Source organism: Peromyscus eremicus, chromosome 8a, assembly GCF_949786415.1.
Source record: "Peromyscus eremicus chromosome 8a, PerEre_H2_v1, whole genome shotgun sequence".
NCBI lineage: Eukaryota > Metazoa > Chordata > Mammalia > Rodentia > Cricetidae > Peromyscus > Peromyscus eremicus.
The window spans coordinates 16,031,340-16,048,009 of record NC_081423.1 but is presented as its reverse complement, the minus strand read 5'-3'; the positions used below and the strand labels follow the sequence as shown (position 1 = coordinate 16,048,009).

At 39.4% G+C, this 16,670-nt stretch overlaps 1 protein-coding gene across 7 annotated transcripts in view; it reads right to left on the bottom strand.

Annotated features, from left to right (window-relative positions):
• Crebrf (CREB3 regulatory factor) overlaps positions 1 to 16,670 on the bottom strand; it is a 75,420-nt gene that overhangs the window by 325 nt on the left and 58,425 nt on the right. For 4 of the 7 annotated variants that reach the window (XM_059270240.1, XM_059270241.1, XM_059270242.1 and 1 more), the window contains one exon: positions 16,155 to 16,277. In XM_059270240.1, the coding sequence (XP_059126223.1) occupies positions 16,155 to 16,277 (123 nt within the window). Of the gene's footprint in view, positions 1 to 4,018; positions 9,379 to 16,154; positions 16,278 to 16,670 lie in introns of those variants that run through there. The other 3 variants (XM_059270246.1, XM_059270245.1, XM_059270244.1) reach the window with 2 other exon arrangements.

Here is a 16,670-nt window from a genome sequence, read left to right as displayed (position 1 = left end):
ATGGTCATTTCCATCTTTCAGGCACCAGCTACTCTAGTGATTTTTTGTATAGGAACAAAAAGTACCAATGAGGATGCCACTAAAGTTGCATTTTTTTTCTTTAAAATTTAAAATAAAATTTGTACGGTAAGAATGAATTATGGAGTAAAACCAAAATTTGTCCAGGTGTAGAATTCAATGCAGATCACTAGGACACCTCCATCAATACAACCACGGCTCATATATAGAGCCTACATTGCCTTCCTTACACATTTCTATGGCTCTGATGTTGCCCTTTGTGTAAAATTGGATTACAAGTATCTAGCGGGAGTGGTTTTGATTGTGTCATGTGGTTTTGATAGAAACAATGTCAGTGCAAACTTCAAAGAAGGGCAGCACTTTTTAAAATTATTTCTTAGTAAGTCCTCAAGAGCACTGGCCACTTCCCCTTCCTTTCTCTCACCCTGAGGGACTCTCCAGGCTCTGGATTAATGTTTTTCTCAAACTGCACACACAGCCCCTTAGGAGGTGTAGTCCAAGCCCGTCTCCACACTTGCCTATGTTCCTACAGCACCCTGCACCACTTCCTAAGAGGTGCTCAACACCTCACTGCCAGTAACAAAGGCCTGGATTGCAGGCGTGTACATCATCAACCCTGCCAGTGTTCTCAGAAGCTAACATGATCATCAGTAGCATCACTCCTAAGGCTGCCTGGAGGGTTGATAATGTGGTAAACTCAATGCCTGCTAGTTGCTATTCATGTAGTACCAAGCAACACTGAGAGTCCGTATGTGCAGGCATTTCTACTCGGTGCTTCACTTGCATGGTCACATTTGATTAGTTCCGCTACAGAAGTGGGAAGAGGTCAGAACAAATGGAATAGGAGAAGGGTATGTATATTTTATCTTCGCTTTTCAGAGGCAGGGTCTTATGCAGCCCATGCTGGTTTCCAACTGCCTGTGTAGACAGACAACCTTGAACTCTTGATCCTCTTGACTCAAACTCCCAAGTGCTGGAATTACAGGTGTTCATCACTGAAGCTGTCAAGACATGCATTTTAACTTCACACAGCTTTCATAATTCTTTTTTTTCTGGGTATGGTGGTGTGGGCCTTTATCCCAGCACTCAGGAGACAGAGGCAGGCAGATCTTTGTGAGTTCCAGGTCAGCCTGATCTACATGGTGAGTCCCAGGGTAGCCAGGACTAGAGTTTTGAGGCTCTGTCTTAAAAAAACAAAATAGAAAAAAAAATTCTCTTCATAGTGGTTGTATTAGCTTACACTGCACCAGCAAAATGACAGAAATGCCCATCTCCTTTAGCCCACCAGCATGGTATACTAACACAGGGAGTCTTACCATCCAGTCTGTTTCTCAAAAATGCCTTTATTTTGCATCTCTCATAATGAAGGAGACTGAGAAATGTTTCAAAGCTATCACATTTACTTTGCTCATTTTTCTACTGGGTCATCAATCTATTCTGTATTAGTTTCCAGGAGCCCTTTTTGTTATTAGTATTCTCGTTGCAAAATTAGCAGAATTCTGAACTTTGCCTATGGTACTTTCTAACCTCAAAGATGATTTAAAATTTCAGTATGTCTTTATTTATGACTCCTGGACTTGGGTCTATGTTTAAAAAAAAAAATCCTTCCACTCCCCAAGGATTTAAGATTGTCCACATTCCCTTCTAGTGCTTATAATTTTTTTCAAAAAAGACCTATATATTTACTCATTTTGAAATATACATTGGCTCACAGTGTGAGATGCAGAACCAACTTGACATTTTCTAGGTTACTCAGTGGCTCCAACACTAGACAAGGGCCCAACATTTTAACCTTGGTTCTGGATGCCACACTGACGTGCTTTTTCTTCATATATTTGAGTCTATTTCTAAACTCATTATTTTAATCTACTTGCCTGTCCATTCATGCACTAAATGGCAGTCTTTATATGGAGTCTTCTGATAGGATTAAATATTTGATTTATCCTCTCCCAGCCCCAACATGTTTCAGCTATTTTTTTCTCCCAATTTTAACACACTCTTGGTTTATTTTGTTCAGATGGTATCACATTTTTAATGTGACTCAGTATCAGTTAACTTTCAGCTGGCAGGTCCTGTTCTGAAGCCTGCTGTGTATTCTAATTCACTCAAGTTTCTTCTGTGCTCTTCACTGTAATCTCCATTCAGTTTTGTACATTTTCTGTTCTTTATTCCAATCACCATTTTAAGATTAAAAACATTTAAAGAAATAGATTGGCATTCAAATCACTGTAATGTTCTGAGTACAGCTCTCCATTTAGGACACTGGAGAATCCCCCAAAGGCAGTACTGGACAGATTTTCGGCCTTTGGACCCTCACCTACCATCCTTCTTGCTGAAATTCCTATGCAATCAAGCAGCCTCTGGCAGCCAGAGCAAGCAGCTCCCCATGTCTCTACTTTCCATGATACTTTGTTCCAATAACACAGCACAACTCTGCACCTTGAGCTAGAGGCTGTCCTGAAGGGGCAGGTGCACAGCCTGGTACCCCCCCCCCCTCACGATTGTTCCAACCCCATTTTACTCCTTTTATTCATGTCTTTGTTGACTACACTGAATGGGCTTTGGATCTTTTTTTACCTTCAGATTCTAAGCATGTTATTTCCCTTCGACGTGGACGTTCTTCTCAATATTGCTCATGATTTGGCCTGGTTCATCTGAGATGAGTAGGAATTGTTCTCAGAGTGAATCAAGCAGACTGGAGTGTGAACTGAACCTCTATTACCATAAGCTGGATGTAGGGCTAGTCCCTTCATCTGAGCACAGTTGGACTCCTCTGTAGAAGGGACAAGGTCACCAGCCTCACTGGGCATGACAGTAGTAGCCAAGTACTCTTAACAGGACAACAACTAGCAAGGCTTATGGGGTGCCACCTCTATACCTAAGGACATCTACTACTTTCTAATTTTCAATCTTTTAGCTGAATTAGGACAGCACTTCCCAATTAATGTTTTTCCTTCAAATTCTTCATTGTACTACGGCTGAAGAATTCACCAGTTGATACATCTCATTGATATTGTGGAAGACCCAGCTCCCCTGGCTCCTCAGAGTTCCCAACACTGTATGAAGTAAATCTTCAACAACAATTGGCCTACAGGAAAACACATCTAACTTTGCCCTTTAAAAAAAAATGGCCTCAGTATCACTCAAATAAAGAAAGGAAAAGTCAAGTCTTATGTGTCTATGTGTAGGCCAGAGGTCAACTTCGACTGTCATCCCTTAGGTGCTGTCCTGTTCGACAGATGGGGGTCTCTCATTAGTTTAGGCATGCTAGGCTGTGGGCCCCCAGGGATCTATCTCACCTCCCTGCTGAGGATACAAGTATTTACACTACAACTTACTATTCATCTGACTGCTGGGGATTGAACAAAGGTCCTCACACTTGCCTGGCACTTTAACAAACCTGCACCTCCACGGCCCTCATCCCTTCTTTAACACTGCTACAGGATGTCCTACCTTCAACTTTTCTGCCATCCTGTCACATGCCACTCCCCTTGGTGGACTGATTCTGCAATGATCTCTATCAATCACTCTGTAACCAGCACCTACCCACACATCCTGGCAGAGTAGGTTCTCAACAGATGCTTGCTGCTAAAGAACATCCACTCCTATGCCCCCCTCACCCAGTCAGGTCTCCCTGGTTTAGGCCTTAGGCATACAGCTCCCTTAGCCTGAAGACTGTTTTGATACTTTGTTTTCTTTGGAGAAATCCCTTGTCCAAATTATCAAAGGACAAACTAAGTATAAACTATTGTTTACAAAGAAAGCAAATGTCTCAAGTAAATTTATGATACAGCTAAATTTCACTGAAATACTAAAAGCCCAGCTTATAGTGTCAATAACCCTTAGCTCTCTGTGCACCAAAGAGGCAGCACAGTTGGCTCCCCTGCTCTGTGCAGCTGGAGACTTCTGAAGGGCAGCTTGTCTTGAGGAACGGATGGCTGCTGTGTTGCAGGCAACAGAAAGGAGAAAAGACAAAATATGAGGCAAACGATTCAAAACCTTTTCTTTTCATATTTTTTATTTTAAATTACAAAGGGTGCTGCATACACTGATGATTCTGTGTCTGACTACAAGTGCTGACAGGTTAGAGGGTGACAGAAAACAAAGCGACTTGTGCATGGCCTTCTCCTGAAAGGAAAACTGCACGACTATTAACCAACGTTGAGTCATTTTTAAACAGCTCATGCGTGAACAAGATACAATTCTTTCTAGACAAGGGACAAGACTGAATCCAATAAAGTGTCACAGCTCCAGCTGGGGGTGAGGAATAAACAAAACTATGGAGTATTTATGATCATATCACAGACAGGATCCTAAGCGCAACTATTTGAAGAGGCTGCCAAACCATAGGCACACACAAACACTTGGTATTCTTGCCCTTCTGTGTTGGCAGCTCTGGAGTCACTGAACCACAAATGCTACGCTATAGAACAGACTCTAGGGCAAGAAGACAATAGCAGGCAATGGAGTACAGTGTCATCAAACATGTGGAAAGGCTGATACAGTACACATACACAGTTTTGTTATTAAGTTCTGGAAAAACAAAGGGCAAAGGGCAAGACACAGAATCAGTCCCACTCCCGGCACCCGGAACTGAGTCAACTTCAGCAGGTGTTTACACTGTCATGGAAGAGGCAAGCCCGGTTCCCACTTGGCACACGGAGACATAAACCTGGGTGCTCTTCACTAGCCACTGACTCTTCCATTCCAAAATACTATCTGGAAGTAGCTTTGAGGTTCTGTTACCTTGTTACCACCTCCAAAAGTCTCTTGAAAACAAAATGGCAATTTGGCATAGTGCAGTTCCTAGGTGTCATTTCTATTTCTGTTTACTAAGCACGGGGACTATGCTTCAACACATAATCCCACCTGCCTATGGAAGTGTGGAACTCTCAGTAGTACATTTCATCCCATTCCCCCAACATGCTTATTCCTTAAAACGAAACCACCATCCTTACAGCTGACATTCATTGTTACATCCCACTGTATTTGAAATATTAAAAAAGACAAAAACAAAAACCATGAAGTCATCTTCTCATAATGCCCTTATTAAGATGACAAAGATCACGAAAGAATCCACAAGTATTACGGCACTGTGTGAGACTCATTTGTCACGATCCAGGGAAGAACAAGACTGCAGTTCTGTGCAAAGTTGTGCAAGTGGTCGCAGTTCCATGGGAAATGGTATTCCACAAAAGACTCCACTAGAAACATAGTTGAGACCTTTTCCATTAACACTGAAATTCAATGCATTCTCAAAATTCAAGTTTCAAGATTTGGAGAGATGCTAACATTCTGTCACATAATTAATTAGAAAGTAGATGAACAGAGTTTTAGGAAGACTATATAAAGAAAAGGAACATGAGTTTTTTTAATTCTTGCTGAAGGCAACTTGAATTAATTTCTTAGGAAGTTAACTAAATCTTAGCAGCTAAAGTATTATTTAAATGTATGGAATAAAGAAAAGCACATCCATTCTTGACATTTTGGTGAATAAACTAACAGCTTTATTAATGAAGGCAAACAGATAATTGTATGAATATTGTATATAAAAGAGAAATTCATACCAATAGCATTGTATTTCAAAAGTACTGTACTTCTGTTTCTTTTAAAGAGACTTGTCATCTGTTTTAAAAAACAAACAAAATGGGTACTCTTCTCCCAAAAAGTTCTGGAAAACAAAATAGTCACTTTCAAGCAGATGAAATGAACACACCTTTCTGTAATGCAGACTCTTGCTAAGAAGCAAATGAAGTCAAGCATCAGAGAGACGCATGACAACTTCACAAAAGCCAGAGAAGGGATGTAGCAAGATTATTCAAAGATCATTCAAAAGTGGTCTCTCATACAAGTATAAAATAACTACAAAGAGAGGGAACTATGGAACCACGCCCATCTGAAATCCTTCATGATGCTTCTGGAATAGTTCTGATTCTCTTACGAAAAGGACAAAGTTAAGGTTTGGGAAGCAGGAGGGAATGAAGATGTTTCATTTAAGTGTACAAGTAAGGCACAAGATCAAGCCACACCCAAATCTCTCATGAAAGACGCGGAAAGGACAAGAACCCACACATGGTACAGCACAGCAGGCAACCACACTGACAGAAAACTCACACACGACCTGAACAGGAGCAGCCCGGCAGCGTGCTCGCATGTGGGCACAGACTAAAGAATCCAGTGTATCTGAAACCAGGAAGCAGAAGGTTCGTTGTTACTTTTTTACTGTAGTAGTACTAGAGTCAGTTTATGGTTGCTTTTGGAACAATGGGTTTATCTGAGGAGAATTCACAATGCCTTCACTTAAGGGAAGGTTCTGGACTTCATGAGCTATCTGTATACCATGTATGAACACAGAAAACTTTTAGACAGCTCTCATTGTAATGATTTCCACCCAAAAATACATGCCACGATTTTAAAAAACAGAACATGTACAACTGCTGGGGATTTTACGTACTCATGAGAACTGTCTGTGATACACTAGGTGTAGGTATTTTAACAACAATAGAGGAAGCAGATCATTACTGGCATTAAAAGTACAACCATTTCTAGACGGTTTTAAATGCCACAGAGTCCCCTGGTTAAAATGTAAAGCTGCACAGCTTGCCTATGTCATCTTAAACAGCAAGAGGATTTAACTTGCACTCTACATTTTACTGCCAGGTTTTATTTAGATCAAGTATCGCTGCAGCGTTCTGACCAGCCCAGGTTTAGCAGCAAATGGCAGGAATCATATAAAATGCAATTTTATAACAAAGTGCTTTTCTAAGATATACATACATATATAAATAGGTACAAAATAAAGTGTCAACATTAAAAAGCTCAACTATTTAAAGGCTTTCAACTATTTAACTTAAGTAGTACATATCAAACACTGAAATGCACGGGTATGGAATCTACTAAACAGATTCAAAGTCTTTTGAAATGCAAGACCAAAAAATCAAATTCTGGTTTGCAGACAATAAAAGGGTATCAAAAAACCAGAATTCCTAACAGGGCAGCTATAAAGGGGCAATTTTATAAACTTCAGCAACTGAATCGCTACTATGAAGCGATGTTCACTTGACTGCAAAACTGCCATATCTGGAACACTTTCAATTTACCAGATATACACTGTCAAGACTTCATATACTTCCATTTGTGAACCTATGCTTTGTTTCTCCCATCTAAAAAGTAAAAACCTGAATTCTACTAAGCATGAGATGTGAGCTCATTGTCTGTTAGGGTGAGTGCACTAACAGGTACATTTCCACCAAACATATGGGAGCCTTGTCACAGTTCAGCTAACATGTCAAGACAATTCTTGGATTCTTATGCTTCCTGATGTCAAAGAGGCAAGTAAGACACATTTTTGGATTGTTACTGTGTTCTAGAATTGAACCTTCATGTGCTATAGCTTACAAATGGGGAGAGGGACAGAAAGGAAAAGAAACTACTGTGAGGACCGAGGACAACTACTTTAGTTCTATCAATGGGTAATGGAGAAACAGCAACTATGTCTTCAATTTCAGGTTTTTCTTCTAGATATGCTTGCTTTTACTTTTTAAGCCACCAGTTTTCATAGTTCCAAACAAGATTTGAGATAAAACCATCAAGAAAGACAGAAGGCAGGACCTGTGGGAGGTTATAGCGCTGCCTTGACATAGGAGTTTCTCACCAAGAGGTAAAGCTTGAGCACAGTTAAAAACTGACTAATACAGCCGCTTACGTGAGCAAAGAAGAGCACCTAAAACTAAACGTGTTCATGTTTCTCAAGTCTAGAAACTACAGAAGATAAGTCACATGTAAGTCTGAAGAAAATACCTGTACAAAAATATAAAAATTTATAAATTTGTTTTAAGCTTGTGTTGATCTTTGAAAATATTACATGCACAATAATACATCAATTGGAAAAGTGGCAACTAAAGTATTAGATATTTTTAGCTTTTTTCTTTTTATATATATATATACATAATACAATAAAAATAATCTGTATTTTGGTTGTTTGGTGGAAGTATACTACAATAAGCTAAATAAACTTTAATTTTCAAAGTCAAAAACTATTTTATCAATAGCTTACTAATATGAAATATATTAAAATTTCCTACAATAAGTGCAGAAATAAAAGACACCTAAATGGCCACCAACTTATCTATCATGGAAGCAAACTAGAGGAACAGCAAAATAATATTTGTATGTATGGATGCTCCTTCTGTAGATAATTGGACCCAAACAGAAATAAAATTCACAGTTGAGTAAGATCCCTAACCCTGACCTTTTAAATGTTTTCTCTTTTTTTTTTTATACATTCATACAGTATCATGTAAGCTGTGCAAAACTTTACTTAGACTGGCAGTCTGCCATACCAGTTGCATTTGTCTTTGGTAGAAAAAATAAAACAATCGCAATAATGTGCAAGTATTTTCTTCCGGTCAAGTACCGAAATAGGAGTTTTCTAGAGCCATCTTTTTTTGTTTGTTTTTTGTTTTTGTTTTTTATACAATACACAGACTCTGTGGCATATATCTACATTTCAACATAGTCCTATATACATTCAAAAAATCTGAAAAAGAGTTGGAACAAAAAGACATTTAAACCCCATAATTTTCTCATCTATATATCTTGTTTTCCTCATTAGGGTTTTCATCATACAAAATATTACCAGTTTTAGAGTTTCCCCAAAATACAAGGCACAAAGAATATGCTTTTTTCTTACTTGCACAGACAATTTTATATATATATATATGTATTTATATATATCATATTGAGCTCTAAAAATAAACATCTAAACATGGTACACACAATGAATGCTAGGTGCGCCATGTACAAGTGAGATTAATGGCTGTGAAAAATTAGAACAAAAAAGCAGTCATTCTAAAAACAATCTAAATGGACTTGGAAAAAAATGCTTCCTCGGTATTTCTGTGTGGTTCAGAGCATAAACCCGCCTTAATACTTAGCATTATACTAATATATTCATTCTTCCAAAATGTTTTGCTTTAATAGATGTTTACAATCTGTACCTCACATTTACTTAACATGTGAGCTTCCTTTCCAATGCCAGCAGCAGGGTCACTGGTTTATGCTCTGAAAATGCAATAATCAAGTATTTTGGATCATGCTTCACTTATGCTACAAGTTCTTAAAACAATGTAACCTAATTATAAATGTTTACATAATGCTAATTGACATGCAAAACAGAATGAAAATTTACAATGGATAACGTGACAAAAACAGACATTTCTGACCAGTGGTCCAATGAGGCTGATTACACTTTTGATGCTGGTATCCTTAGTCCTACAAGGCCTCCAGTGGGGTTGCCTTCAGCAGTCTTCCCTAACACTTGGTTAACAAATTCTGAGGTTTGCCCAGCGACTGGGAGACCTGAAGAGAATAAAAGGCACACTTTAAAATACAAATATGGAGAGGGCATAAAGGACAGGGAAGAAGTCTGAAACAATGAGACTGGCCCCCAAAAAAAGCTCCACTACTTGCTGCTGAAGCCCAGAAAACCATCCTACATGGCAGACTTTATCTCCTAAGGAGACCCACACCAAGAGTCATGAAGCATTGTAAAGTGGTAGATGACACGCAGCAATACCCACAGGAACCCTAGGCCTGCTGGCAGGTACTGTTTCCTGAGCCTATGAGTTTGCCTCCTGTGTCCTTCAAATGTTTGGACCTCACCGTGTTCTGTGGTAGATACACACACAACTACAACTACAAGTATGAAAGATACATCTGATTTCTAAAATGACTGTATATAATTTAAATTCCTTTTTCTTTATTTTAAATAAAAATGAATGAATAAGAAAAGGTAGAATAGTAGAGGGAAAGAAATTAGGAAACACAGCCCAAGTATGCTGACTTCTCCATCCTATTATTCATCTTGGATAGCCAGGAAAATATTTAATGTTAATCCTTAAGCAGGTATAAGAATTTTTTTTAAGTATGAAAGAAAATGAAACTAGGCATGGTGGCACATGCTGGATATCCCAGAACTCAAGTGGTTAAGGCAGGAAAATCATGTGCTCGAGGCTAGCCTGAGCTACATAGTGAGACCTTGGGTGAAACACACACAAGAAAAATAAAATGGAATGGAAACAGAAAACACTGATTTAATCACTGATTATAAGACATATAACAAATTATAAAGATATCGATGCCACCTTAACTATTCAGTCAAGGTCAAGATGACCACTAATAGGACAAACTCACACCGTGCTCTTGGCTAATGGAATGGGAGAGTTATGTAAATTCTTGCCAAAAATGTAACTTGGGCTCAACCAGTGAATCACTTACTGCAAAACCATGAGGACCCGAGTTAGACTGCAACCATGTAAAAAGATGGGCTTGGTGGCATGTGTTTATATATCCCAGAGCTACAGAGGTGGAGATAGGAGGATCCCTGGGGCTTGCTGGCCATCCAGTTTAGCCTAATCTGTGAAACCAGACCATAGTGAAAAAAAAAAAAAAAAAGGTAGATGACTCCTGAGGAAAGATATCTGAGTTTGACCTCTGGCCTCCACACAGCCCCTACAACATATGCATGTGCACTGTGCATATGTGTGCACCTAAACACATTCACATACACACACACACACACACACACACACACACACACACACACACAATTTCACTACACCTTAAATGAAGAAACAAATCCAAATGTTGGGACACTTAAGAGAACCAATTACTTAGAATTTTCATTTAAAAAGAAAAAAGGCTGAGAAATAGAGACAAAAAGAGATATAATTAAATCTAATGAGTCACTCTCAAATAGAACACACACACACACACACACACACACACACACACACACACACACACACACACACACACGATGTAAAAGGATAACTGAGCAGGCAGAGGCATATAAGCTTGGGTTCCATACTGGAGATCACAGCAGTGCTCATACATTTAGATATACTGCTGGGACTGTGGCTAAGAAGATATACTTGCTGGATGTAGTCCTGCACACATTTAATTCCAGCACCTATGAGTCAGAGGCCAGTCCGGTCTACATAACAAGTACCAGGACAGCCAGAGCTACATAGAAAGACCCATCTCAAATAAAATAACAACAACAAAAAAATCCTTGTTTTTTTAAGAGACATATGCTGAAATAGGAATAAAGAATCATGATATACTTACAAGTTAACTCCAAATATTCTCCCAAATACACAAAGGAACAGAAATAAAACAAATAGAGTAAAATATCAGCCAATGGTAGAATGAGGTCAATGAAATACAGGCATACACTGTACTATTTCTTGCTACTCTTCCACTGTAGGATTCGAATCCTAAAAGCAAATGAAGATCTAGTAGTACTAACTTCTATTCAAACATAGAGCACTTAAAAGCGAAAACAAAATAGGAGGTGAAACTCAAAACCCATTTATGAGAGCCTTTCTCAGATGCATTCAGAATTTACGTGCCCACAGGCAAAGAGGAAGACAACATAGAAAGGAAAGGCGACCTGATTAAGAACACGAGTCAACAAAGCATACTTGGGAACCTTGACAGAGAACAGAAAACACATTTTTCAGATGCCCACAAAATACCAAACTGTAATAATATATTTTGGTAGTTAAAATCTCAACAAATAGTAATACTAGTAATAAACCAGAAGATCTAGTAAAACCAAAGTACTTCCTATCTCTGAAGGAATTTTATTTTATTCTTTTTTTTTGAGACAGGGTCTTGTGTAGCACAGGCTGCCCTGAACTCTCAATGTAGCTAAGGATGACCTTGAACTCTGATCATCTTGCCTCCACTTCTGCCTCTATGATGCAGCTTCCAGGAGGTAAACACCATAATGGAGTGGGATTCTGTGATGATAACAGCTGTCTAGAAGTAACCAATGTTTCTGCAAGCAACCTCTAACTCATCCTCTCTAAGCCAAATAAACTTACTGGTTCACCAAGATGGATTTGTGGGAAATTATTACTTTGTTCTGTTATTGGTGCCCATCTAGCTTGAATAGGTGTTATTTCATGTCTCTCCAGGAAAAATGCATAAAATATATAACCAATTGATCCAAGAAACAAAGAACAGCACAACACACATGCATGTACACACTTATGTATGTATGTATGAATGAAAATGGAGCACCTACCATGGGTAAACTACTACTTTTGCTCAAATTTAGTAAATTTAAGGTTCTGGAGGAAGGAGAATTTTCTAGACTATATAAATGATCAAACTGACTCAGAAGAGGCTGCAATGTACATCTTTCTATAAAAGAGGTATAAGACTTCCAGAAGAAAATGTCATTAGCCAAAGAGCTTCTCCCAAGTGTTCCAAGCAAAGAATTAATTAATATAAAGAATAACAAATAACAACTAATAACAATTAATATAAAGAATTAATAACAAAGTAATTAATACAAAGAAACCCCAAACACATCTAACTTTATAGAGATTCTGGGATGATAGTTGTGAGGCAATTGTTTATTTACTCATCTTAATTTTGTTATGATGACTTTTCCTTGTATTTGATCAGGATGGTATTGAACACATGAACTTAAGTAATTATGACCTCCACATTTGTGGTAGTAGAGACTTATTTCCATTTCTCCACATAAAACAACAAGTAGCCAGGCATGGTGCATACCTGAAATCTCAGCCCTCCATGACTACATAGCAAGATCCTGTTCTCAAAAGAACAAAATAAACTCCACAAAATCTACCGCTGGAAAGCTGAGCTACTCAGGAAGTTGAAAAAAGAGGATCACTTTGGCTCAGGAGTTAGAAGTCCCTGGTGGAGACACACCTCTGTCAACTTCCTCTCTTTGAGAAGAGGTCTCCTTATGAAGGACAAACCAAAAGGAACCAATGACTTGAGAATAAAAAATCTGAAGTAGTTAATAGGTAATTTCATGGAAAGCACAGGAGGTCATCAAGATCTGGAGATGAAGCCATAGGGATTTTATTCAATTAAGCTGTAAGCATTGAATAAAAGAAAGATGTAAAGAACATTTAAAAAAAAATGGCCATTCAGAACTCTGCCAGGTAGCTGCTGGTAGCAAGAAGCACTGGTACTAGAAGGAAGGGCTGGGAATGAAACTGTTAAGAACGTTGGAAACGTATGAAAGAACGAGATGGACCAGACAAAACAGCACAGAGACTGCAGAGAGCAAGCTGACATTCACTGAAAAGGGAGGCCTCCATGAAGCCAGAAACACTAGTCTGAACCTAGCCAAATGGACACTGAAAGGTGTTGAATGTACACAGTAAAATTTGTCCAGTTGTAAAGAAAACTGAAATCATGATAACCATAGGAAAATGGATCTGTTGAGCATTGTTAAACAAGGTAACTCAGAAAGCCAAAGCCTCATGACTGCATGTTAATCCTAGCTTATGTCTATATGGATGTATGGGAGTGGGGGTGAGTGGAGGTACTGGCTCTGAAACTGAGAGGAGGAAAAGAGGGGTTCAGGATGTGGGAGAGAACAGCAGGACACAAACAACATGAAAATGGAAAAGTAGCCATGAGCAGTGAGTACAAAAGGAATGTGAAAGAGGAGGAGGGAGGAGGAGAATCAACAACAAATCTGTTTGAAAATGTCCTAACAAAACCTAGTATGTTGTTTGTGCTAATTAATTTTATTATTATTATTATTATTATTATTATTATTATTATTATTATTTTGGTTTTTCGAGACAGGGTTTCTCTTTGTAGCTTTGGAGGCTGTCCTGGATCTCACTCTGTAGACCAGGCTAGCCTCGAACTCACAGAGATCCGCCTGGCTCTGCCTCCCAAGTGCTGGGATTAAAGGTGTTCGCCACCAACGCCCAGCGCTAATTAATTGTTTAAATAAAAAATTTTCAGGCTGGGTGGTGGCGGCGCACACCTTTAATCCCAGCACTCGGGAGGGAGAGCCAGGCAGATTTCTGTGAGTTTGAGGCCAGCCTGGGCCACAGAGCGAGTTCCAAGACAGGCACCAAAACTACACAGAGAAACTCTGTCTCAAAAAAACCAAACAACAACAAAAAAGAAAATGACGTAAGACATGAAAGAGGAAGAGTAAGATGGCTCAGTGTATAAAGTTACTTGCCACCAAGACTAAAAACCTGGGTTCCATTTATGGATCCCACATGGTGCCAGTTGTCCTCTGACCACCACACTCATGTCATGTCATGGGACACACACACACACACACACACACACACACACACACACACACACACACATATATACAAATAGATAATTATAAAAATAACAAAAGACATGAAGAAGGGAGGACTGTCTGAGTTTGAGGTCAGCATGGACTACATAGAAAGACCCTCAAAAAATGGAAAGGAGATGGTAAGATGGTTCAGTGGGTAAAGGTGTTCGTTGCCAAGTCTGACAATCTGAGTTTGATGCCTAGGACCCACATGGTAGGAAAGAGTCACTCCTCCAAGTTGTCCTCTGTCCTGGTAGACACAGAACACAGAAAATAAAAGGAAAATTCCTTAAGTTAAAAAAAATAAATAAATAAAAGCAGCAAGAAGAGGTGAGGCTAAGCCTTAGGGGTGGTCGTCTTGCTGAGCGTTATTTGAGACCCTGACTTCCATGTCCAGAACATGCATGCATGCACTGTAGTAGAATATTAAGGTGTGTTACTTTGGTTTCTGTTACATTTGTTTTTAACTCTGTGAAGCTGTGTTACTGTGCCCGTCTGAAACACCTGATGGTCTAATAAAGAACTGAACGGCCAATAGCAAGGCAGGAGAAAGGATAGGCGGGGCTGGCAGGCAGAGAGAATATATAAAGGGAGAAATCTGGAAAAGGAGATCTAAGAGGAGCCAGCAAAGGAGGAGGACTCCAGGGGCCAGCCACCCAGCTACACAACCAGCAAGCTACGGAAGAAGAGTAAAATTTACAGAAGTAAAGAGAATGGAAAAAGCCCAGAGGCAAAAGGTAGACAGAATAAGTAAAGTTAAGGAAAGCTCGCTAGAAACTAAGCCAATATAAGGTCGGGCATTCATAAGTAAGTAAAAGCCTCTGTGTGTGATTTACTTGGGAGCTGGGTGGCAGACCCCCAAAAGAATGAAAAACCAACAACCGTGCACACCCACACATACATCCCCTACACACACAATATGACATGAGTACTAAAAGAAAGTGATAATGAAAAAACAAAATGAGATAAAAAGGTTCAAGAAGAAGTGACAAAGAGCAGAGATTAGCAAGGGAGATCTGACATACAGGTGCTCAGGTGTCCCCAGAAGAAAGAAGCAGGGCAAAGCCAAGTAACCCAGAAACCGAGGACTCTTACATATCTAGGAAAGAGTAACAAACCACCCACCAAGAAACACTAATTCAGGGATCAGCTCTTTAACAAAAATATTTTATGCCAGAAGAGAAGGAGAAATACCATCAAGATAGTCAGGGAAAGAAAATGTGTGCCAAGCACTTTGTAACAGGTCAAACTGTCTGTCTAGTGTAAGGGAACACACACTTATGGATATGCAAAAGCTTTCAAATTAAAAACCAAAAAGTAAAAAGTATGATATTTTATGATATTAGGTTCTCCCTCAAACTAACACATGAAAACTGGGATGCTTTAAAGAAAAAGAATACTTGGAAGTTCTTTGAACAAATACATAAAATCATCCATCTACTTAGGTCAAGTAAACTGACTTACTGTTCCTGCATGCAATTTCACAAGCAGCAGTGACTGTCTAGGACAGTACTTGTTTTTGGACCTGCTTTTCATCTGAGACTGTTTTTGATTGTACTCAAGATGAGCACCAGCCTTTTACTGTGACATGCTTGGGGCTTTCTGGGACAGCAATACACTGTGCAGCACTCAGGAAGTGTGATCTCATGGTGATTCACTCTTACTGCAGCTCAGCTCCTGGCCCTGTAGCATCTCAAATTTACGTCCTAGCTATTCCTCCCACAAGCCACCAACCATCCTGGCCTCTCTGCTCCTCTCCACGGTGTACAACCTGGTCAGGGATGAGAAGCCAGATGCGTAATTTGTTAGAACTCTGTAAAATACTGAGGGTGACAACTCCCTAGCAAGAGGTGGGGGTAGGGGGTGGATGGGGCAGGAATGAAGGGGGAGAGCACAGAGAACATCAGAGTTTCCTTAAAATGAAAGACCTTCTCGTTGACTCTGGCACCACACATCACAAGCTGTGGTTATCTAATAATGTTCTCCTTACCGAGCGTGTCTTTAATGAGGATTTCAAGTTTCTGCCCCATGCTGGGTCCTCTCTCTTCTCTTGGATTCTGAACTCGGTTTACAATGTCTTGTTTGATGGAGTTGATTACAAACAATAAGTTGTCTAGAAGACAAAAACCAACATAGAATATGTCACTAACGTGGGAGAATTTGCTTTAATTGTGTAGTAAACTCTATTACATTAAGAATGGAAGGGCTGTGCACATGGCTCAGGGGTCGCACACTCACGTGACTAGCATGCACAAAATCCTGGGGTAGATTTCAAAACATGTAAGAACAAAATAAGAAAGAAAACAACAAAATAACCCAGAATATGAGGAGTGTCAAAAATATGGGTTTTCTTGGATATGATGGTACAGACCTTTAACCCAACACTCACAAAATAGAAGCCGGAGGATCTCTGTAAGTTGGTGGCTAGCCTGATCTATATAGCAAGTTCTAGGCCAGCTAAGGCTACAGAGTTGAGACACTCAGCAACAACAGAAAAAGAAAGAGA